Source organism: Nomascus leucogenys, chromosome 8, assembly GCF_006542625.1.
Source record: "Nomascus leucogenys isolate Asia chromosome 8, Asia_NLE_v1, whole genome shotgun sequence".
Taxonomy (NCBI): Eukaryota; Metazoa; Chordata; class Mammalia; order Primates; family Hylobatidae; genus Nomascus; species Nomascus leucogenys.
Window position 1 is genome coordinate 43,966,746 of NC_044388.1, and position 20,235 is coordinate 43,986,980.

General features: G+C 40.1%; 1 protein-coding gene across 6 annotated transcripts in view; it reads left to right on the forward strand.

Annotated features, from left to right (window-relative positions):
• The first annotated feature begins 2,555 nt into the window (after positions 1-2,555).
• The window catches only part of LOC100607260 (disintegrin and metalloproteinase domain-containing protein 32), a 166,244-nt gene continuing 148,564 nt past the window's right edge, over positions 2,556-20,235 (forward strand). For all 6 annotated transcript variants that reach the window (XM_030817161.1, XM_030817162.1, XM_030817165.1 and 3 more), the window contains exon 1: positions 2,556-2,821. In XM_030817161.1, coding sequence (XP_030673021.1) covers positions 2,564-2,821 — 258 coding nt within the window. In that variant the 5' untranslated portion in view covers positions 2,556-2,563. The remainder of the gene's footprint in view (positions 2,822-20,235) is intronic.

The window sequence follows — 20,235 nt, forward strand, 5'->3', positions numbered from 1 at the left end:
TTTTGTGTCTCCTAGTAGCTTCCTACTCAACTATTTATAATCTCATTAATTAAAAAGTTATAATTTTAGATAAAAATTCTAGTCAAACTTTAACAGGTATTATCTCACTAATTTTCAGACTTTTGCCAAAGTGTGCACAATGGCTTTTTGTTATTAAAGAACAGATTAGTTTTGAAGAAGGCAAAAATTTCAGTTTTCTGAAGACAGCATGTTATTTTAACAATCAAGTATACATATTAAAAATTGTGAGCAATCTCAAATGAAGGTCCAATTTTTCATTTTAAATCTCTAAATGAATTCATATAAGACTCAAACGTTTGTGCCGTTCACTCATGTAGCCTCAATTTTTGCAATTGTAATGCAGATCACTGAAATTTTACAGTTGGTAATGTATTAACTATGTAACTTAACACTTGGAATTAAATAGTTCTTTGGATATTTGACTAGTTAAGAAAGTTTTTAAAAAGACTATTGGATCTGAACTTCTTTTATATATTTTTTAATATACTTTATGTTTTTTACTTTCTTGGTCATGGATGCCACTTCAAAATTTGAAAATATTAAAGGACATCCTTTCTATCTTCAAAAAGAATAAATAAGGATAAATTATATGCAAGTTTGACATCTCTGTTTGACTCTGTATGTCAAACTGACCTTGTTCAGAGTATTGCATTCTCCCTTTCTCCTGTGTCTGTAACCATAGAGTTAAGCACAATTTGGGTTTTCTAAACCTAAATCAGATTTTATTAAATTTCATAAATGTTTACTAAAACCTACCATTTTTCAGGCACTGTATTAGGTACTGTGATATCTAAGTTCTGGATAGGATATGTTTCCTGACTTTCAGAAGTGCATCCTCTGTTATGAAGAGAGCCATACACACAAGCATAATACAAAATCAACCCTATTAAAGATACAAACCGGAAAGGTTGAGGAGTAAGAAAGAACAAAGTAGTATAAGAACCAGAAATTCATTCAGAATACTTACCACTAATTGATGAGTTGAAGCATTTACTGTAATTGGTCTTCTGTTTGTTAAAAGGAAGGTGAAACTAGCTGTGGCTCAGCAGCTGCCTAAAAACAATGTTAGCTTAGCATTGGCTGTTCCTATTGAGATTCAAGCTCAGTGTATTTTTTTGTTGACTTGTTCCCCGCCCCACCCGCCCCAGATGGAGTTTTGCTTTTGTCACCCAGGCTGGAGTGCAATGGCACAATCTCGGCTCACTGCAACCTCCACTTCCTGGGCTCAAGCGATTCTCCTTCCTCAGCCTCCCCAAGTGCTGGGATTACAGGCGCCCACCACCATGCCCGGCTAATGTTTGTGTTTTTTAGTAGAGATGGAGTTTCACCATGTTGACCAGGCTGGTTTCCAACTCCTGACCTCTGGTGATCCAACCACCTTGGCCTCCCTAAGTGCTGGGATTACAGGCGTGAGCCACCTCACCTGGCCTGTTGCCTTGTTTTTGTTCATGCTATTAATTTCAGGTGTAGATTGCCCTGTTGAAATTGTGCGCATCCATAAAAATCACATCTTCACTTTAAATGTGTTAGTTCCCCAAATGAGATTTTTCTCTGTTCCCATGAGGCCTTTTAGTTTATGTGTTGGCCTATTATGTAGTATGAGAAATTAATCCATTCTTTCGGATTTGAAAAGAATGAAAAGCTAATGCATACAGATGGAGACCTGGTGTGAGGCTGGGAAGGAGGAGGCATTGCAGTTCCAGGAAATAAAACAGTGTTTAGGAAAGACCCAAAGTCAGAGCTGCTAAAGCACTGGGGATAGGAGAAATTAAGTGGCAGGTTCTGGTCTGAGTTCAGAAAAATTACTATGCTGAGGCTAGAATTTTCTACTGGAATGTAAGTACTGTAATTGTGGGCAAGAATCTTCTCTATCTCTTTCACTACATGAAATGAGTATTTATTGCACTGAGAAGTTTCTGAACAATAGAATGACATCACATGAGTTTTAGCCAATGGTCCGTGGAGAACCAGATTGGAGGAAAAAGCCTGGTTATGAAGTCCATTTGGGCAGCGTCAGTGGGGAAAAAATGCAGCTGGTGCTCTTCAAAAATATGAAGAGCTGGCGTTTCATACTGAAAAGCGGCTCACTCTTCCCTTTGGAATATTCACACATCTGGCTAAATAGTTTTGAAAAAATACTAGAAACAGATTTGGCAAATATTTGGGTGTGTATATAGATTTTAATTCAGAAAGTATTACACATTCGCTTTTGAAAGGACCTAGGAAGCCCCGAACGGTGACGGATGCCTGTAATCCCAGCTACTCAGGAAGTTGAGGAGGGAGGATCGCTTGAACCCAGGAGTTCGAGACCAGCCTGGGCAGAATAGTGAGCACCCCCGTCTCAAAAACACAAAAAAGCAACTGGGACGTGTCTGGTGCAGGAGAGCACACGCTGACTGTGAATAAGTGTGTCAGCTCTTAAGGTCCATCAACGCAAAGCGAAAAGTTAGTGGAGGACTACGACCGCGATCTCGACAGAGGGCGCTGGGTGGTCAGTGGCTCCAGCAACCACGCGGCTGTGGTGCGCCGGGAAGGGAGCTGGATGTTTTATCCGCGGGGCGCACGCTGCGGGCCCTTCGTGTTCCGGACGCTAAACACCGAGAGCACCCCGGGTCCCCGAGCCTCCGGAGAACGCTGTCCCATGAACGCGCGAGGAGCGGCCCCCGGCGTCCGCGCGTCCCCGCATCCCCAGCAACTCCCGGCGTCCCAACGGCTTCCCGCTGGCAGCCCCGAAGCCGCACCATGTTCCGCCTCTGGTTGCTGCTGGCCGGGCTCTGCGGCCTCCTGGCGTCAAGACCCGGTGAGCCAGCCATACCCTGACGCTAGTCCGGGCGCTCGTCACACTGCGGCCCGACTCCCTGCAAAGCCTGGGGCCCTCCCTGCCTGGGTCCCTTTGGTCCTGTCAGCCTGGTAACGGGGCCTTTTCCAGGGGATTAGGCGCCCCGTCCGGATGGAGAAGCGACTCAGGGCCCAGCACCGGGGCTCACGCCTGTAATCCCAGGGCTTTGGGAGGCGGAGGTGAGCTGATTGTTTGACCTCGGAGTTGGAGACCAGCCTGGGCAACACAGCAAGACCCCATCTCTACAAAAAAATTTTAAAAAATGTTCCGAGGTGGTGGTGTGCACCTGTGGTCCCAGCTACCCGGGAGGCTGAGGGAGGAGGACCACGTGAATCCAGGAGGTGGAGGCTGCAGTGAGCCAAGATCACCCCCACTGGACTCCAGCCTGGGCGACAGAGATCCTGTCTTCTTTTTAAAAATTAAAAAAATTATTTTTGTGTGTGACCGAGTCCCTTCTGCCGCCCAGGCTGGAGTGCAGTGGGCAACAGTGGGCAACAGAGGGAGACTCCAGCTCATAGTTCTCCAGAACTATGAGGAAAATAAATTTCTGTTGTTTAAGCCATGCAGTCTACACTATTTTGTTATGGCAGTGGGAACTGACTAACATAGTACTTAACAGCAAAATGATTGAAAAACTGTAAAAGTTCATTAATAAGAGAACTGCTAAATAAACTGTGGTTACCTCCAAACAATGCAAATGGACCACTGAGGAGAGGGAGGAAGTAAGACATGCTATGTACTGACTCTGGCTGACAAGATTCAGAATAGTATGTAATAAGAGAAGGAAAATAAGGGCATATCCAAACATTTTACTTGCATGTAAGCCTCCCTGGTGATACTGTAAATTTTTGAGAACTCTTCCTACTCTTCTTCCTATCCTGCCATAATTACCTCTGCAGCATAGCAGAGGTGTGGTCAAGGCCAGGGTGTCAGCCTGGTTAGATTGGGGTGAGTGTTCTCTTCCTGGCTTGTAAACAGCTACCTTCTCCCTGCGTACTCACAGGACCTTTTCTTTGTGTACAGGGAAAGACAGGAGGAGCAAATTCTCTGATGTCTCATAAGGGCATGAATCTCATCATGAGGGTCCCACTCTATGCCTAAAACCCTGATTACCTCCCAAAAGCCATAACCAAATACTGTCACATTGGGGGTTAGGGATTCAACATAGAATTTTGTGGGATACATTTAGTTCATAACACGTACAAAATTTTAATGCAGTGGTTGTCAAAGTTTTGGGGTTCAGAACTCCCTTATACATGAACAATTACTGAGATTCTCAAAGAGCTTTTGTTTATGTGGATTTATATCAATGTTTAACATATTAGAAATTAAAATAGAAATGTAAGAATGTGTATTTCATTCATTAAAAATAAAAGTAATGGCCAGGCGCAGTGCTCATGCCTGTAATCCCAGCACTTTGGGAGGCTGAGGCAGGTGGATCACCTGAGTGAGGTCAGGAGTTCGAGATCAGCCTGGCCAACATGGTGAAACCCCATCACTACTAAAATACAAAAAAATTAGCTGAGCATGGTGGTGCGTGCCTGTAATCCCAGCTACTCGGGAGGCTGAGGCAGGAGAATCGGTTGAACCCACGAGGCAGGAGTTGCAGTGAGCTGAGATGGCACCATTGCACTCCAGCCTGGGTGACAAGAGCAAAACTCTGTCTCAAAAAATAAAATAAGTAAAAAATATTAATAAACTTTATTTTTTAGAGCAGGTTTAGGTTCACAGCAAAATTGAACTGAAAGAGTTCCCATATAGCCTCTGTTCCCAAATATGCACAACTTCTCCCACTATCAACATCTGGCACCATGGGATCCATTTGTTACAATTGAGCCTACACTGACACATCGTTGTCATCCAAAGTCCACAGTTTGCATTAGGGTTCATTCTCCACGTTGCCCATTCTATGGTTTTGACAAATGTACAGTGACATGCATCCACCATTGTAGTATTATACAGAATAGTTTCACTGCCCTACAAATCCCGTGTGTTCTGCTTATTTATCCCTCCCTCCCCACTGCCCCTGGCAACAACTCATCTCCTTAGTCTTCATAGTTTTGCCTTTTCCAGAATGTCATGTATTTGAAATCATATGTAGCCATTTTGGATGGACTTTTTTTTACTTAATAATATGCATTTAAGGTTCTCCCATGCCTTTTCATGGCTTGATAGCTTATTTACTTATTTAATTGTTTTTTTGAGATGGTGTCTTACTCTGTTGCCCAGGCTGGAGAGCAGTGGCAGGATCTTGGTTCACTGCAACCTCCACCTCCCGGGTTCAAGCAATTTTCCTGCCTCAGCCTCCCAAATATCTGGGATTACAGGTGCCTGCCACCATGCACAGCTATTTTTTTTGTATTTTTAGTAGAGATGGGGTTTCACTATGTTGACCAGGCTGGTTTCGAACTCCTGACTTCAAGTGATCCACCCACCTTGGCCTCCCAAAGTGCTAGGATTACAGGCATGAGCCACTGCACCCGGCTGCTTATTTATTTTTAGTGCTGAATAATATTCAATTGTCTGGATCTACCACAGTTTATTTATCCATTTACCTACCAAATGACATCTTGGTTGCTTCTAAGCTTTGGCAGTTATGAATAAAGCTGCTATAAACATCTATGTGCACGTTTTTGTGTGGACATAAGTTTTCAACTCATTTGGGTAAATACCAAGAAATGCTATTGCCGGATCATATGATAAGAGTATATTTAGTTTTTAAAGAAACTGCCGAGCTGTCTTCCAAAGTGGCTGTACCATTTGTATTCCCCCCAGCAATGAATGAGAACTTCTGTTATTAATGCTGTCATATTATAAATTATATGCCTAACTACAAGTGCAAGAAATCCTGGCTGTCTTTTTTATTATAACTCAGAAGAGAGAATTTAAACTTTCAAATGAAAATGCCAGCTCCAAACTGCTGTTGGTCCCGTCAGCTGAGGGATCTTGCTCAGCAATTTGGGGATGGCATTTTCACATTGAGCAGTCACTCCTCATGTCCTCCTCCTTCCAGCCTCTGGCAGCCACTGATCTGCTTTGGATTTATCTGGCAGCCACTGTCCCTTTGGATTTACTTATTCTGGATATTTCATATAAATGGAATCATACAAAATACGACCTTTTTTGTCTGGCTTATTTCACTTGCATAATGTTTTCAAGGTTCATCTCTGTTGTGGAATGCAGTAGAACTTCATTCCTTTTCGTGACTGAATAATATTTCATTGTATATATTCACCTGTTTGTTTACCAATTCATCAGTTGATGGACATTTGGTTGTTTCCAACTTTTGGCTGTTAGGAATAATGCTGCTAGGAACCTTCATGTACCAGTTTTTGTGTGGACATATGTTTTCATTTCTCTTGGATATGTACTTACAAAGGAAACTGTTAGGCCCAATGATATAGGTATGTCCATTTCCTCTTCTGGACTTTGTTATCCCCCAATAATGAGTTGGCTATTCTGGGTCTTTTACCTCCTCATGTAAACAGTAGAATATGTTGGTTGATATCCACAAAATAGCTTGCTGGAATTTTGATTGGGATTGCCTTGACATAGAACAAATTGGGAAGAGGCTGGGAATGGTGGCTTACGCTTGTAATCCCAGCACTTTGGGAGGCCAAGGCGGGTGGATCACTTGAGGACAGGAGTTCAGGACCAGCCTGGCCATGGTGAAACCCATCACTACTAAAAAAATACAAAAATTAGCTGGTCGTGGTGGCACATGCTTGTAATCCCAGCTGAGGCAGGAGAATTGCTTGAACCTGGGAGGCGGAGGTTGCAGTGAGCCAATATCGTGCCTCTGCACTGCAGCCTGGGCGACAGAGCAAGACTCTGTCTCAAAAAAGAAAAAAAAAAAGAACAAGTTGGGAAAAGCTGACATCTGATGGAGTGGCAGTGACTACTTACAATGTTTTGTTGAAAATGATTCTGAGGCTTTGCCTAAATTTAATGTAAAAACTATGATACCTGCTAGATTTTTGAAGTGACATACGCATTTATGTATCAGTCTTTTCCTAAGGTGGGATAGTTGAGGCCAAATTTGGCTTTGCATCAGAATAATCTCTGGATATTTCTAAACATATAGACTTCTGGATCCAAATCCTGGAACTTTAAAAATAATTATAAACTTGTTAATAATTTTTATTTAGTAATATGTGATTACATTCAAAATGAAGTAAAAGAGGCTACCCTATATGTTACCATCTTTCCTGATTGTCAATTTTACTATACTTTTAAAGAAAACGACTATGTTTTCTTTGATGGTACTCTTCTGGACTTTTCTCTAGACACTTAGAGATAAATATGTGTAAATATAGACACATATGGTCCTTTTGAAGTAAATTATAAATGATGAAAGCATATTGTATACATTTATATATGTCATCTATTTTTATATATTTTGGATATTAATAATTTTATTTTTTCTATATCTTGCACAAGTTTTCTTCAATGTGTTATTTATCTTTTTATTTGTGATATCCTGATTTTTGTACTAAGTTTATTGACACTTTCTTATGGCTTCTGCATTTTATTTTCCGTATTAAGGCTTCCCTTGGTACAATGATTAAAACAAATAGGTTCCCATACTTTCTTAAAGTTATTTTACAACTTTAGAAAATTTAACCTTTCAGTCTTTCTAATAGTTTTGTAACTTTGTACATGAAGTCTTGTAATCCACATTGTGGTGCTAGATAGGAAACGATATTTGTATTTTTCCAAATGGATAATGAATACTGATACTACATCATTCCCCCATTCATTTGAAATGCCACATTTAGTAGACGTTAAACTATCACCGCCCCCTCGCCCCCAAAGTACACAGGTAGGTCTCAGTTAGAGACCTGTCATGAGACTGAGGATACACTGAAAGGGTTTAAATAAAGAGAGTTTAGCTATGGGACTATTTATAGAGATGTGGTCACCAATAATTAACGATGAAATGCACAGACTAGTAACAGTAGAAAGCCATATCACATGTTTTGAATTGATTGTTTGCAAAGACGGCGATGGCCTTAACACTTCATCCCTGTGTGTGCTTCCGTTTTGCAACATTTCTTCGTCATTCCTCCCATTGAGAGGTAGAATGTATTTCTTCATTCTCTGAATCTGGTTGGCTTAATTACTTGCTCTGGCCATTTGAATGTGGTAGAAAGGAGTTGTGAGACTTCCAAGTCTATGCCTCAAGAGGCCTTGCAGCTTCCTCTCTGCTATCTTGAAGCACTGTCTTGACTGCTACAAGAAGAATCCTAGACTAGGACGATAAAAGGATGTGTGAAACGGAGATGACTCAACCTAGGCTGTTCAGTCAAAAGACATGAATGGGGTCGTCTTAGTCTCTCCAGGCCTAGGCGAGCTGCCAGATGACTGCAGCCACATGAGTAACATTATGAGTGTCAGTACAGCGGGTACTGCAGGGTGTCCTGTGTCATAACACTGAAGCAGGGCAGTGCCATCTATATCTTGAACTTGCTGCAGAGTCTTCTCTTGTGCTGGGTCCAAGTCAGTTTTGACAGTTCTACCAGTCACCCGATGAATGATTCAGGCTCTCACACCCCAAAACAGTATGTATTATCTCTGAATTCAAAAACTCAAAAAGGCCTGCCACTCGTTGTGACTCTTTTTTTTGTGGTGGGCTATGCAAGGTGTAGCCACTAACATCTCACTTTGTACAGGATATCTCAGCATGCTGCAACCACTGGACCCCAAGAAACTTTGGGGCTATAACTATCCCTTAAACCTCCATAGGTTCTTCTACCACATTCTGGCATGCATGTATCTTACTGAAACATCTCGGGCACTTGCTACTTCTTGCTCATGAAATATATTAGCATGATGTCTTTCACATCGTGCAACTTGACCAGCATGATGTTCTAATCGGAAATCAAAATGGTCAGTGTCCCTTGTTTCAACAAATCAACACATTGGAATCTATATTTTTTTCACTAATCAACTATAATTTCACATGAACTAACTAATGAGACTTTAATTTTAACGAGCTAGTTCATTTCAGAAAAACTATAATTTCGTTCACCATTGATGGATCCAGGTCACAATTTATCCCTTGATCTATATAAGTCCCTATTCTGATCAATGGACCATGCTGGTATTTTGAGTCCTCAGGATTAGTGTCAGTTCAGAGTCAGTAAATAATACTCCCTGAAAGTCTGGCTATTTCCCCTCCCCTGGGCATAGTCATCATGGTAAAAGGACACAGGACACTGTGGAGGAGTCTGCAGGGGAAGATTCGCAGCACATTCCTGTGGTTGCATGGCAAGGTCCTTCCTAAAGAGGACTCTCTCAATCCTTAATGAAAAGGCTCCAAGCCTCTGAACTGGGTCAGGTGTAGGAACCAGGGAAGAGGCTGTGAGTCCTCGTGGTGATTGCATCAGTTTCTGCGCACCACAAGCTAGAATTTTCTTGACTAGACTGCTCATCTAGTTCATTCTTAGGGACTCTGTGATCAGTTAGATACTACCAAGGATCTCTGTAGGTGAAAGATTTTGTTTTTCACTCTGTCCTTGTGGCTTCTTCTGGTAATTGTGCTCACCTGTCTCTGAGAGTCAACTGTTACCATCCATTGTCTGCCACTTCAGAATTCCCTGATTCCCAAAGCAAGAAATCATGTTTAAAAATTTTTTTCATGAGTTTTATATTTTCTTCCAACTTTAATTTTAGGTTTGGAGGTACATGTGCAGGTTTGTTACATGGGTGAATTGCGTGTCACTGGGATTCTATGTACAAATGATTTCATTACCCAGGTAGTGAGCATAGTATCTGAGAAGTAGTTTTTCAGTGCTCTCCCTCCTCCCATCCTCCACCTTCAAGTAAGTTCTGGTTCTATTGTGCCCCTCTTTGCATCCATGTGTACTCAATGTTTAGCCTCTGCTCATAAGTGAGAATATGTGGTATTTGGTTTTCTGTTCCTGCATCAATTTGTTTAGGATAGTAGCCTCCAGCTGCAACCATGTGGCTGCAAAGGACGTGATTTCATTTTTTTATGGCTGTGTAGTATTGCATGGTGTATATACACAACATTTTCTTTATCCAGTCCACCACTGATGGATATCTAGGTTGATTCCATGTCTTTGCTATTGTGAAAAGTGCTGCAATGAATATACGTGTGCTTGTGTCTTTATGGTAGAATGATTTATATTCCCTTGGGTATATACTCAGTAATGGGACTGCTGGGTCAAATGGGAGTTCTGTTTTAGGTTCCTTGAGAAATCACACTGCTTTCCACAGTGGTTGAACTAACTTACATTCTCACCAGCAGTGTATAAGCATTCTCTTTCCTCTGCAACCTTGCCAACACCTATTATTTTTGACTTTTTAATAAGTCACTCTGATTGGTGTGAGATGATATGTCACTGTTGTTTTGACTTTCATTTTTCTAATGGTAACTTTTTCATATGCCACATGTATGTTTTATTTTGAGAAGTGTCTGTTCATGTCATTGGCCCATTTTTTAATGGGGTTTTTTTTTGCTTGTTGAATTGTTTAAGCTCCTTATAGAGTCCAGACATTAGACCTTTGTTGGCATAGTTTGTTGATATTTTCTGCATTCTGCAGGTTGCCTGTTTACTTGGTTGGTAATTTCTTTTGCTGTGCAGAAGCTCTTTAGTTTAATGAAGTCCCACTTCTCAATTTTTGTTTTTGTTGCAATTGCTTTTGGAGTCTTCATCATGAAACCTTTGCCAAGGCAAAGATGTCTAGAATGGCATGTCCTGGGTTTTCTTCTAAGGTATTTATAGTTTTAAGTTTTACATTTAGGTCTTTAATCCATCTTGCATTGATTATTGAATATGGCAAAAGGTTCAGTTTCAGTCTTCTGCATATGAGTAGCCAGTTATCCCGGCACCATTTATTGGATAGAGAGTCCTTTCTCCATTGCTTGTTATTGTTGACTGTCAAAGATCAGATGGTTACAGGTGTGTGGCTTTATTTCTGAGTTTTCTAACCTGTTCCATTGGTCTATGTGTTTGTTTTTGTACCAGTACCATGCTGTTTTGGTTACTGTAGCCTTGTAGTATAGTTTGAAGACAGGGAGTGTGAGGCCTCTTGCTTTCTTCTTTTTGCTTAGGATTGCTTTGGTTCTTTGGGCTCTTTTATGGTTCCATATGAATTTTAGAATAGTTTATTCTAATTCTGTGAAAAACTGACTTTGGTGGTTTGATAGACATAGCACTGAATCTGTAAATTGCTTTGAGCAGTATGGGCCTTTTAACAATGTCGATTCTTCCTATCCATGAGTATGGAATGTTTTTTCATTTGTGTCATCTCTGATTTCTTTGAGCAGTGTTTTGTAGTTCTCCTTGTAGAGATCTTTCACCTCCATGGTTAGCTGTATTCCTAGGTATTTTGTTCTTTTTGTGGCTATTTTGGATGGAATCCTGTTCTTAATTTGGCTCTCGGCTTGGCTGTTGCTGGTGTATAGAAATGCTAGTGATTTTTGTACATTGATTTTGTATTCTGAAACTTTACTGGAGTTGCTTATCAGATCTAGGAGCCTTTGGGCAGAAACTATAGGGTTTTCTAGTTATAGAATCATATCGTCTGTGAAGAGAGAGAGTTTGACTTCCTCTCTTCCTATTTGGATGCCTTTTATTTCCTTCTCTTGCCTGATTGCTCTGGCTAGGGCTTCTAGTGCTATGTTGAATGGGAGTGGTGAGAGTGGGCATCCTTGTTTTGTTCCAGTTCTTAGAGAAAAGGCTTTCAACTTTTCCCCATTCAGTATGATGTTAGTTGTGGCATTTAATAATCATGGTTACTTTTTTTTTGAGACCGAGTCTTTCTCTGTTGCCCAGGCTGGAGTGCAGATCTTGGCTCACTATAATCTCTGCCTCCTGGTTTCAAGCGATTCTCCTGCCTCAGCCTTCCGAGTAGCTGGGATTACAAGCATGCGCGACCACGCCCTGCTAATTTTTGTATTTTTAGTAGAGAGGGGGTTTCACCATGTTGGCCAAACTGAACTCTTGACATCAGATGATCCGGCTGCCTTGGCCTCCTTAAGTGCTGGAATTACAGGCGCGAGCCACCTTGTCTGGCTGACTGTGGTTACTTTTAATCTTAATTTTTCGGTACCTGTATGTCATTGAACAGTTTCTACTTATACTGCTTGTTTTTAGGTTTAAGTCACATTTTTTGGATCACACTGTTAAGCAGATTTTTTTTTCTTTTTCCTTTGCTTTTTTTTTTTTTTTTTTTGAGACGGAGTATCACTTTGGCGCCCAGGCTGGAGTGCAGTGGCGTGATCTTGGCTCACTGAAAGCTCCACCTCCCAGGTTCAAGCAACTCTCCTGCCTCAGCCTCCGGAGTAGCTGGGACTACAGGCACATGCCACCACGCCTGGCCAATTTTTGTATTTTCAGTAGAGACGGGGTTTCACCATGTTGGCCAAGCTGATCTGGAACTCCTGACCTCGTGATCCACCTGCCTCGGCCTCCCAAAGTGCTGGGATTACAGGCGTGAGCCACCGTGCCCAGCCCTGTTAAGCAGATTTAAGGAAATCAGTATGCTTATATGATCTTCCTCTTCTTCTGCTACAGTTCCTAAAGTTGTATATATTATGTTTATGTAACCAGAGCTTTTAACATTTGCATCTGTTATATAACTGTGATTCCCACAGTTGTTTTAGCCTTTAGTCTATATTTAAGATTTTTTTTTTTCTCACTGTTAGGCATTTTGCCACAACTCTGCTGATATTTTTATTGGGAGAAATGTCTCTGACTTTTGTGGTAGACACATGTGAACTTTTTTTTTTTTGAGTTTTCCTGTAAATATCTATCTTCTGCCTTTATATTTAATGGCCTTCTTGCTGGGTATACATTTACAGGGTCTTCACTGTCTTTTCTTAAAGTTCTTTTTTAGACATTGCTCTTTAGTCTTTTAACATTAAATACTGTGGTAAAAATTCTCAAGCCAGCCTGCTTATCTCCCCTTATACATAACATGATTTTCTTTTTTTTTCTTTCTATCATATTTTCAAGGAATTCTTTATCTTGGAAACCCAACAATTTCAGTAGAATATGTTTTAGTTTAAAGTAATGATCAGTTATTCCTGAAATACAGTATACTTTCTAGTCTATTGTTTTGAATCTTTTATTTCAGGAAAAATTTTTTGAAGTATGTCTTTGATTTTTTTGGTGTATATTTTCTATTTTCTTCAGGAACCACACATTTTGTGTGAGCTGCATACCTCTTCCCTTCTCCTTTTTTGTTCTTTCATAAGTGTCTTGTCTGTTTTTCAAATTAAGTGTTTTCAAGCTTTTTATAGAAGTACACAGTGATGAGCCACCCATACCTGCACAAGTAAACTTTATGAAAGAAACTGAACAGATATTTAGTCAAATTTAAGGCAAGGTTACTAACTTTTTTTTTTTTTATCTCTTCAGGTTTTCAAAATTCACTTCTACAAATCGTAATTCCAGAGAAAATCCAAACAAATACAAATGACAGTTCAGAAATAGAATACGTAAGAGATAGTTTTTCACAATCTAAATGTTTATATGAAATTTCTTATTTTTATTATATAGCTATGAAATATGTCAAGCCCATTTTAATATGAATATAATGTCTCTCGTATTTCTACTGATAGGAATTAAAAGCTTTGATGGTAAAAGCAAATAGGTGAATTAGAATGTTCTGTATTTTTTTAATGTTTGTCATTTTCTTATGGTAAATTATTTTTAAAAGTTTACATATAGAAGAGAATGTAGAATTAAGTGTTTTATCTGTGTGATATCTAGGACATTAGCACAAACAGAATAATTTTCTCCAAAATGTCTAAGACACTTTCTTTTAACTAAAGCCTGTTTCTCAATCTCCACCCCTACACCTAGCAATTCTCAGACAAGAAGAAACATTTCATTCTACTATTTTTATTAGAAAGGAAAATACTTAATTTTGTTCATTGATTTATTTAGCAACTATTTCTCTAGACTTGCCATGTGCATACCTATATGCTAGGTGTCTTAGGAGATTTAAAAAAAAGAAATATAATTAAGCAAGCTTTGTTTATAAGTGACCAGTCTTTTGATAACATTCTATTTTTAACAGTTTTGTTGAGGTGCAACTTACAACACCACAGAATTCACCCATTTTAAGTGTACAACTCAACAATTATTAACAGCAGTACATAAATAGAATTGTGCAAACATTACCACAGTCCAGCTGTAGAATGTTGCTATCAATCCTAAAAAGATCCCTCATGCACATTTGTAGTTCTTCTCCAGCCCTTGGCAACCGCTGATCTGTTGTCTATCTCTATGTATTTGCATCTTTAGGGGCATTTTATATAAATGGCAACGTGCAATATGTAAGCTTTTGTTTAGACTTTTTTCGCTTAGGATTATCCATTTTGTAGCATTTATCAGGTTATTAATTTTTATTTCTTAAATTTGGATATACCACGTTTGCTTATCCATTCTCATTCTCCAGCTGATGGACTTTGGATTGTTTTCCGATATTGAGTATTATGAATAATTCTTTTATGAACATTCATGTATGGACATATATTTTCCCTTGGGTAGATTCTTAGGAGTGAAATTGCTGGGCACATGATAAGTTTGTGTTTAACATTTTTAGAAACTGCTACACTGTTTTCTATAGTGACTGTACCAATTTACATGTCACATCAGCAATTTTTGAATGTTCCAGTTTTTTCACATACTTGTGAACATTTGACGTTTTCTGTCTTTCAGATTAAAGCTATTGTAGTGGGAGTGTAGTGGTATGTAATTGTGGCTTCAATTTGCATTTCTTTAATGAATAATTATGTTGAGTATTTTTCTTGAGCCTAATAGCCATTTATATGCCTTTTCTGTGGAATGTCTACTCAAATTATTCTCCTATTTTTAAAATTTAGTTGTTTATTTATTTTTGAGTTCTATGAATTCATTATATATTCTGGACACAAGTTCTCTATTTGGAATTATTTTCTCCCAATTTCTGGCTTGCTTTTTCATTTTTCTCAGTGGTGTTTTTTGAAACACAAACATTTTCAATTTTGATGACATTCAGTTTATCAAATTTTCTTTTTATGGATCTTGTTTTTGGTTTTGTATCTACGAACTCTGTTATGGACTGAATTGTGGCCCCTCAAAATTCATATGTTGAATCCCTAACCCCTAATGTGACTATATGTGGAGATAGGGCCTTATGGAGGTAATTAAGGTTACATGAGGTCAAGGGCCTTATGGAGGTAATTAAGGTTAGATGAGGTCATAAGGGTAGGGCTTTAATTAATCTAATAGGACTGATGTACTTATAAGAAGAGGAAATATACTAGGGATTCATGCATACAAAGTGAAGGTCATGAAAGGATACAACAAGAAGGCAGCGGTCTGCAAGCCAAGAGGAGAGGCCTCACCAGAAATCAGTCCTGTTGGCACCTCGATCTTGGACTTCCAGCCTCCAGAACTGTGAGAAAATACATTTTTGTTGGTTAAGCCACCTTGTCTGTGGCATTTTGTTTGAGTAGCCTGAGCAGAGTAATCCGATTTTGGTATTGTGAAGTGGGGTGCTGCTGTAACAAATACCTAAAAATGTTGAAGTGGATGTGGAACTGAGTGAAGGGAATGGGCTAGAAGACTGGTGAAGTACATGCTAAGAAGAAGCCTAGATTGCCTTGAAGGGACTGTTGGTAGAAATATGGATGCTAAAGGTAATTCTAATGAAGGATCAGAAAGAAAAGACTTATAGAGAAAGCTTTTATAGTCTTAGGGAATATACATATCATTATGAACAGAATAGAACTGGTAGAAATATGAACATTAAAGGTGTTTCTGCACAATGGCTCACACTTGTAATCCCAGCACTTTGGGAGGCTGAGGTGGGCAGATTACCTAAGGTCTGGAGTTCAAGACCAACCTGGCTAACATGGTGAAACCCTGTCTCTACTAAAAATACAATAATTAGCTGGACGTGGTGGCAGGCACCTGTAGTCCCAGCTACTCAGGAGGCTGAGGCAGGAGAATTGCTTGAACCCAGGAGGCAGAGGTTGCAGTGAGCCGAGATTGGGCCACTGCACTTTAGCCTAGGTGACAGAGCGAGACTCCGTCTCAAAAAAAAAGTGTTTCTAGTGAGGTCACAGATGGAAATGAGAAATGTTATTGGAGACTGGAGGAAAGGAGATCCTTGTTAAAAAGTGGCAAAGAACTTGGCTGAATTGTGTTCTAGTCTTTTGTGGAAGGTAGAAATTGTGGGGGACAACCTTGGGTATTTAGCTGGGGAGATTTCTAAGAAAAATGCTGAAGATGTGGCTTGTTTTGTCATCACTGCTTATAGAAAATGCAAAATGCAAGAGAAGAGAGGTAAATGGAAGGAATTATTTAGCAAAAAGGAACAAGAACTTGAAGATTTGAGAAATTTTCAGCCTACTTTGTATTTTTTAAAATGAGAAATGATGTTTTAGAAAGAACACCAAAGGTGTAGCTGGACAATCAGAAATAAAAAGATTCCTCATGATTTAATCCGCCATGTCACCAGGATCAGAGATGGGATTACATCAGCAGAAACACTGCCAGCTGGAACTAAAGGGAACAGAGAAAATTGGATAGAATGAAGGAAGGCTGTTTAACTTCTGGGATTCTATAGGATAGGACAATAGAGTTGTCTGGCTTCAAACATGCATCATTCTTCACAAACACCGCATGTTCTCACTCATAAGTAGGAGTTGAACAATGAGAACACATGGACACAGGAAGGGGAACATCACACACCGGGGCCGGTCGGGGGGTGGGGGGCTAGGGGAGGGAGAGCATTAGGAGAAATACCTAATGTAGATGACGGGTTGATGGGTGCAGCAAACCACCATGGCACGTGTATACCTATGTAACAAACCTGCACGTTCTGCACATGTACTCCAGAACTTAAAGTATAATAAAAAAAGAAAAAGAGAAGAATGACCTGAAAGCAATTCAGAGATCATCAGTCCTGCCACTCCTGCTACAGGCCCAGGAGGCAAGGCTGCATTCTCTTTGGTTTCAGAGAGTGGGGCCACCTCCTTGGTTTCAGTAGTCTAGGATGTCACTGTTTATTACCCCAGGAACAAGGCTGTCACCCAGAGCTGTGGGGGCAGAGCCGCTTTACAGAGCTGAGGGGATGGGGCCAGTCCCTAGGGCCATGGGAGAATTGCTGTCCAAGTGGGCCCAGCGGGGTAGAGCATCCTGTCAAAGAAGAGTACTCTTGAACCTTAAGATCTAACGGAATTTGTCTTGCTAGGTTTTGGATTTTGTTGGGATTGTCACCCCTTTCTTTTTTTCTGGTTTCTCCTTGTTGGCATGGGAATAGCTATTCTATGCCTGTTCTACTATTGTATTTTGGAAACCCATAACTTGTCTGGTTTCACAGGTTCACAACTGGAGAGGAATTTTGCCTCAGGATGAATCATAACTTGAATCTCAACCATACCTGATTTAAGTGATATTTAGATGGAATTTTGAACTTGGAATTGCTGCTAGAATGAGTTAAGGCTTTGGGGCTTTTCCATGCAAGAAGGAAATGAGTTTGGGGGGCACCATAGTGAAGAATGTTATGAATTGAATTGTGTCCCCCCGCAAATCCATATGTTGAAAACCAAACTCCCAGTATGGAGATAGGACCTTTAAGGAGATAGAGTTAAATGTGAACATAGAGGCGTGACCTTAATCTGATTGGACTGGTGTCCTTATAAGAAGAGGAAGAGATACGAGAGATCCTTGTCTGTCTCCATGCATACACAGACAAAAGGCCATGTGAGAACATAGTGAGAAAAGAGCTATCTACAAGCCATAAAGAGAGGCCTCACCAGAAACCAACCTGCTGGCATATTTATCTTGGACTTCTAACATCCAGAACTGTGAGAAAATAACATTTCTGTTTTTGTTTTTGTTTTGAGACAGAGTCTTCCTCTGTTGTCTAGGCTGGAGTTCAGTGGCGCTATCTTGGCTCACTGCAACCTCTGACTCCCAGGTTCAAGCAATTCTCATGCATTGCCTCCCAAGTAGCTGGAATTACAGGCATGTGCCACCATGCTTGGCTATTTTTTGGTAGAGATGGGGTTTTGCCATGTTGGCCAGGCTAGTCTTGAACTCCTGACCTCAAGCGGTCTGCCTACCTTGGCCTCCCAAAGTATTGGGATTACAGGCATGAGCCACCACACCTGGTCCTAAAATTTCTGTTGTTAATGTCACCGTGCCTGTAGTATTTTATTATGGCAGCCTAAGTAGACTAATATAAGGTCTTTATATAAGCTCATAAAGATTTTCTTCTGTGTTTTCTACTAGCTCATAAGTCTATGAGCCAATTTGAGTAAACTTTTGTATATGGTGTGAGGTCAGGATATAAGTTCAGTTTTTTTTGCCTGTGGATCCAACTTTCCCAGCACCGTTTGTAGAAAAGACTATACTTTCCCCACTGAATTGTTTTGATACCTTTGTAGATCAAGTAAATAAAAATGTAAAGGTTTATTTCTGGACTTTTATGTCTTTGCCATTTATCTAGCTGGCTTTCTTTGCACCAAGATCTCATTGCTTTGATTACTGTGCATTTTAGGGCAAGATTTGGAATTGGGTGGTGTAAATCCTTCATTCTTTATTCATCTTTTCCAAAATTGCTTTGACTATTCTAAGTCCTTTTTATTTCCATATATGTTTTTAGAACAACTAAAAATACCTCTATGATCACATTTAACTCTCTCTCCTTAAAGGTCCTGTCTCCACACTGGGGGTTTGGTTTTCAACATATGGATTTGGTGGGGGGCACAATTCAATCCATAACATTCTTCCCTATGGTTCCCTCCAAATTCATTTCCCATATTGCATGCCCATTTTTACAAGAAAGACTGCTTGGATTTTGATAGAGATTACATTTAATATATATAGATTAATTTGGGAGAATTGCTCTTTTTACAATATTGAGTGCTCTGATCTATGAACATGTATGATATCTTCATTTATTTAGATCTTTAATTTCTGTCATTAAAGTTTGGTAATTTTCTTTCCTTTTTTTTTTTGTTTGAGACGGATTCTCACTCTGTCTCCCAGGCTGGAGTTCAGTGGTGTGCTCTCGGCTCACTGCAAGCTCCACCTCCCGAGTTCACACCATTCTCCTGCCTCAGCCTCCCGAGTAGCTGGGACTACAGGCGCCCGCCACCACATCCAGCTAATTTTTTGTATTTTTAGTAGAGACGGGGTTTCACCGTGTTAGCCAGGATGGTCTTGATCTCCTGAACTCATGATCCTCCCGCCTCAGCCTCCCAAAGTGCTGGGATTACAGGCGTGAGCCACCGTGCCTGGCCAGGAGGATCTCTTGAGGCCAGGAGTTTGAGACCAGCCTGGGCAACATAGTGAGATCTCATTGCTACAAAAAAAAAAAAAAATAGCCAGCCATGGTGGCACATGCCTGTAGTCCCAGCTACCTGGGAGGCTGAGGTGGGAGTATCACTTGAGTCCAGAAGGTAGAGCCTGCAGTGAGCTGAGATTGTGCCACAGCACTCCAGTCTGGGTGACAGAATGAGACTGTCAGTAGTTTCATTCAAAGATTTTTTTGTGCTTGTTGATTTTTTGTCTAGTTGTTCTCTCCATTATTGTGAGTGGAGTACTTAAGTTTCCAAATATGATTATTGAATTGTCTATTTCTTCTTTCAGCTCTGTCAGTTGTTCTTTCACGTATTTTGAGGCTTGGTATTTAATGTGTGTGCACTTATAATTTTTATGTCTTTGGGATGCAGTGATGATTTTACTGTTGTGAAACGTCCTTCTTTCTTTCTGATAATATTTCTTGTCTTTAAGCCTATATTGTCTGATATTAGTATAACTTCTTTTTATGGTTACTATTTACAATATATATATTTCCATTATTTTATTTTCAACCTATTTGTGTATTGAATCTAAGGTGTTTCCCTTGTAGACATCATGTAATTGGAGGGTTTTTGTTTTTTATTTTTTGAGATGGAGTTTCGCTCTTGTTGCCCAGGCTGGAGTGTAGTGGCACGATCTCGGCTCACCTCAACCTCCATCTCCCGAGTTCAAACGATTCTCCTGCCTCAGCCTCCTGAGTAGCTGGGATTACAGGCATGTAACACCACGCCTGGCTAATTTTGTATTTTTAGTAGAGACAGGGTTTCTGCATGTTGGTCAGGCTGATCTCGAACTCCCAACCTCAGGTGATCCGCCTGTCTTGGCCTCCCAAAGTGCTGGGATTACAGGCATGAGCCACTGCGCCTGGCCCAATTGGAGGTTATTTTTGAGATAGATAGATTGTACCAGTCTATTTCTGCTTTTTGGTTTGGATTTCTAGATCATTTGCATCAAATATAGGTATTTATATGGTTGAATTTATACTCAATATTTTGCTATTTTTACTACTTATTTTCTTTGTGGTGATCCAGGTATTAC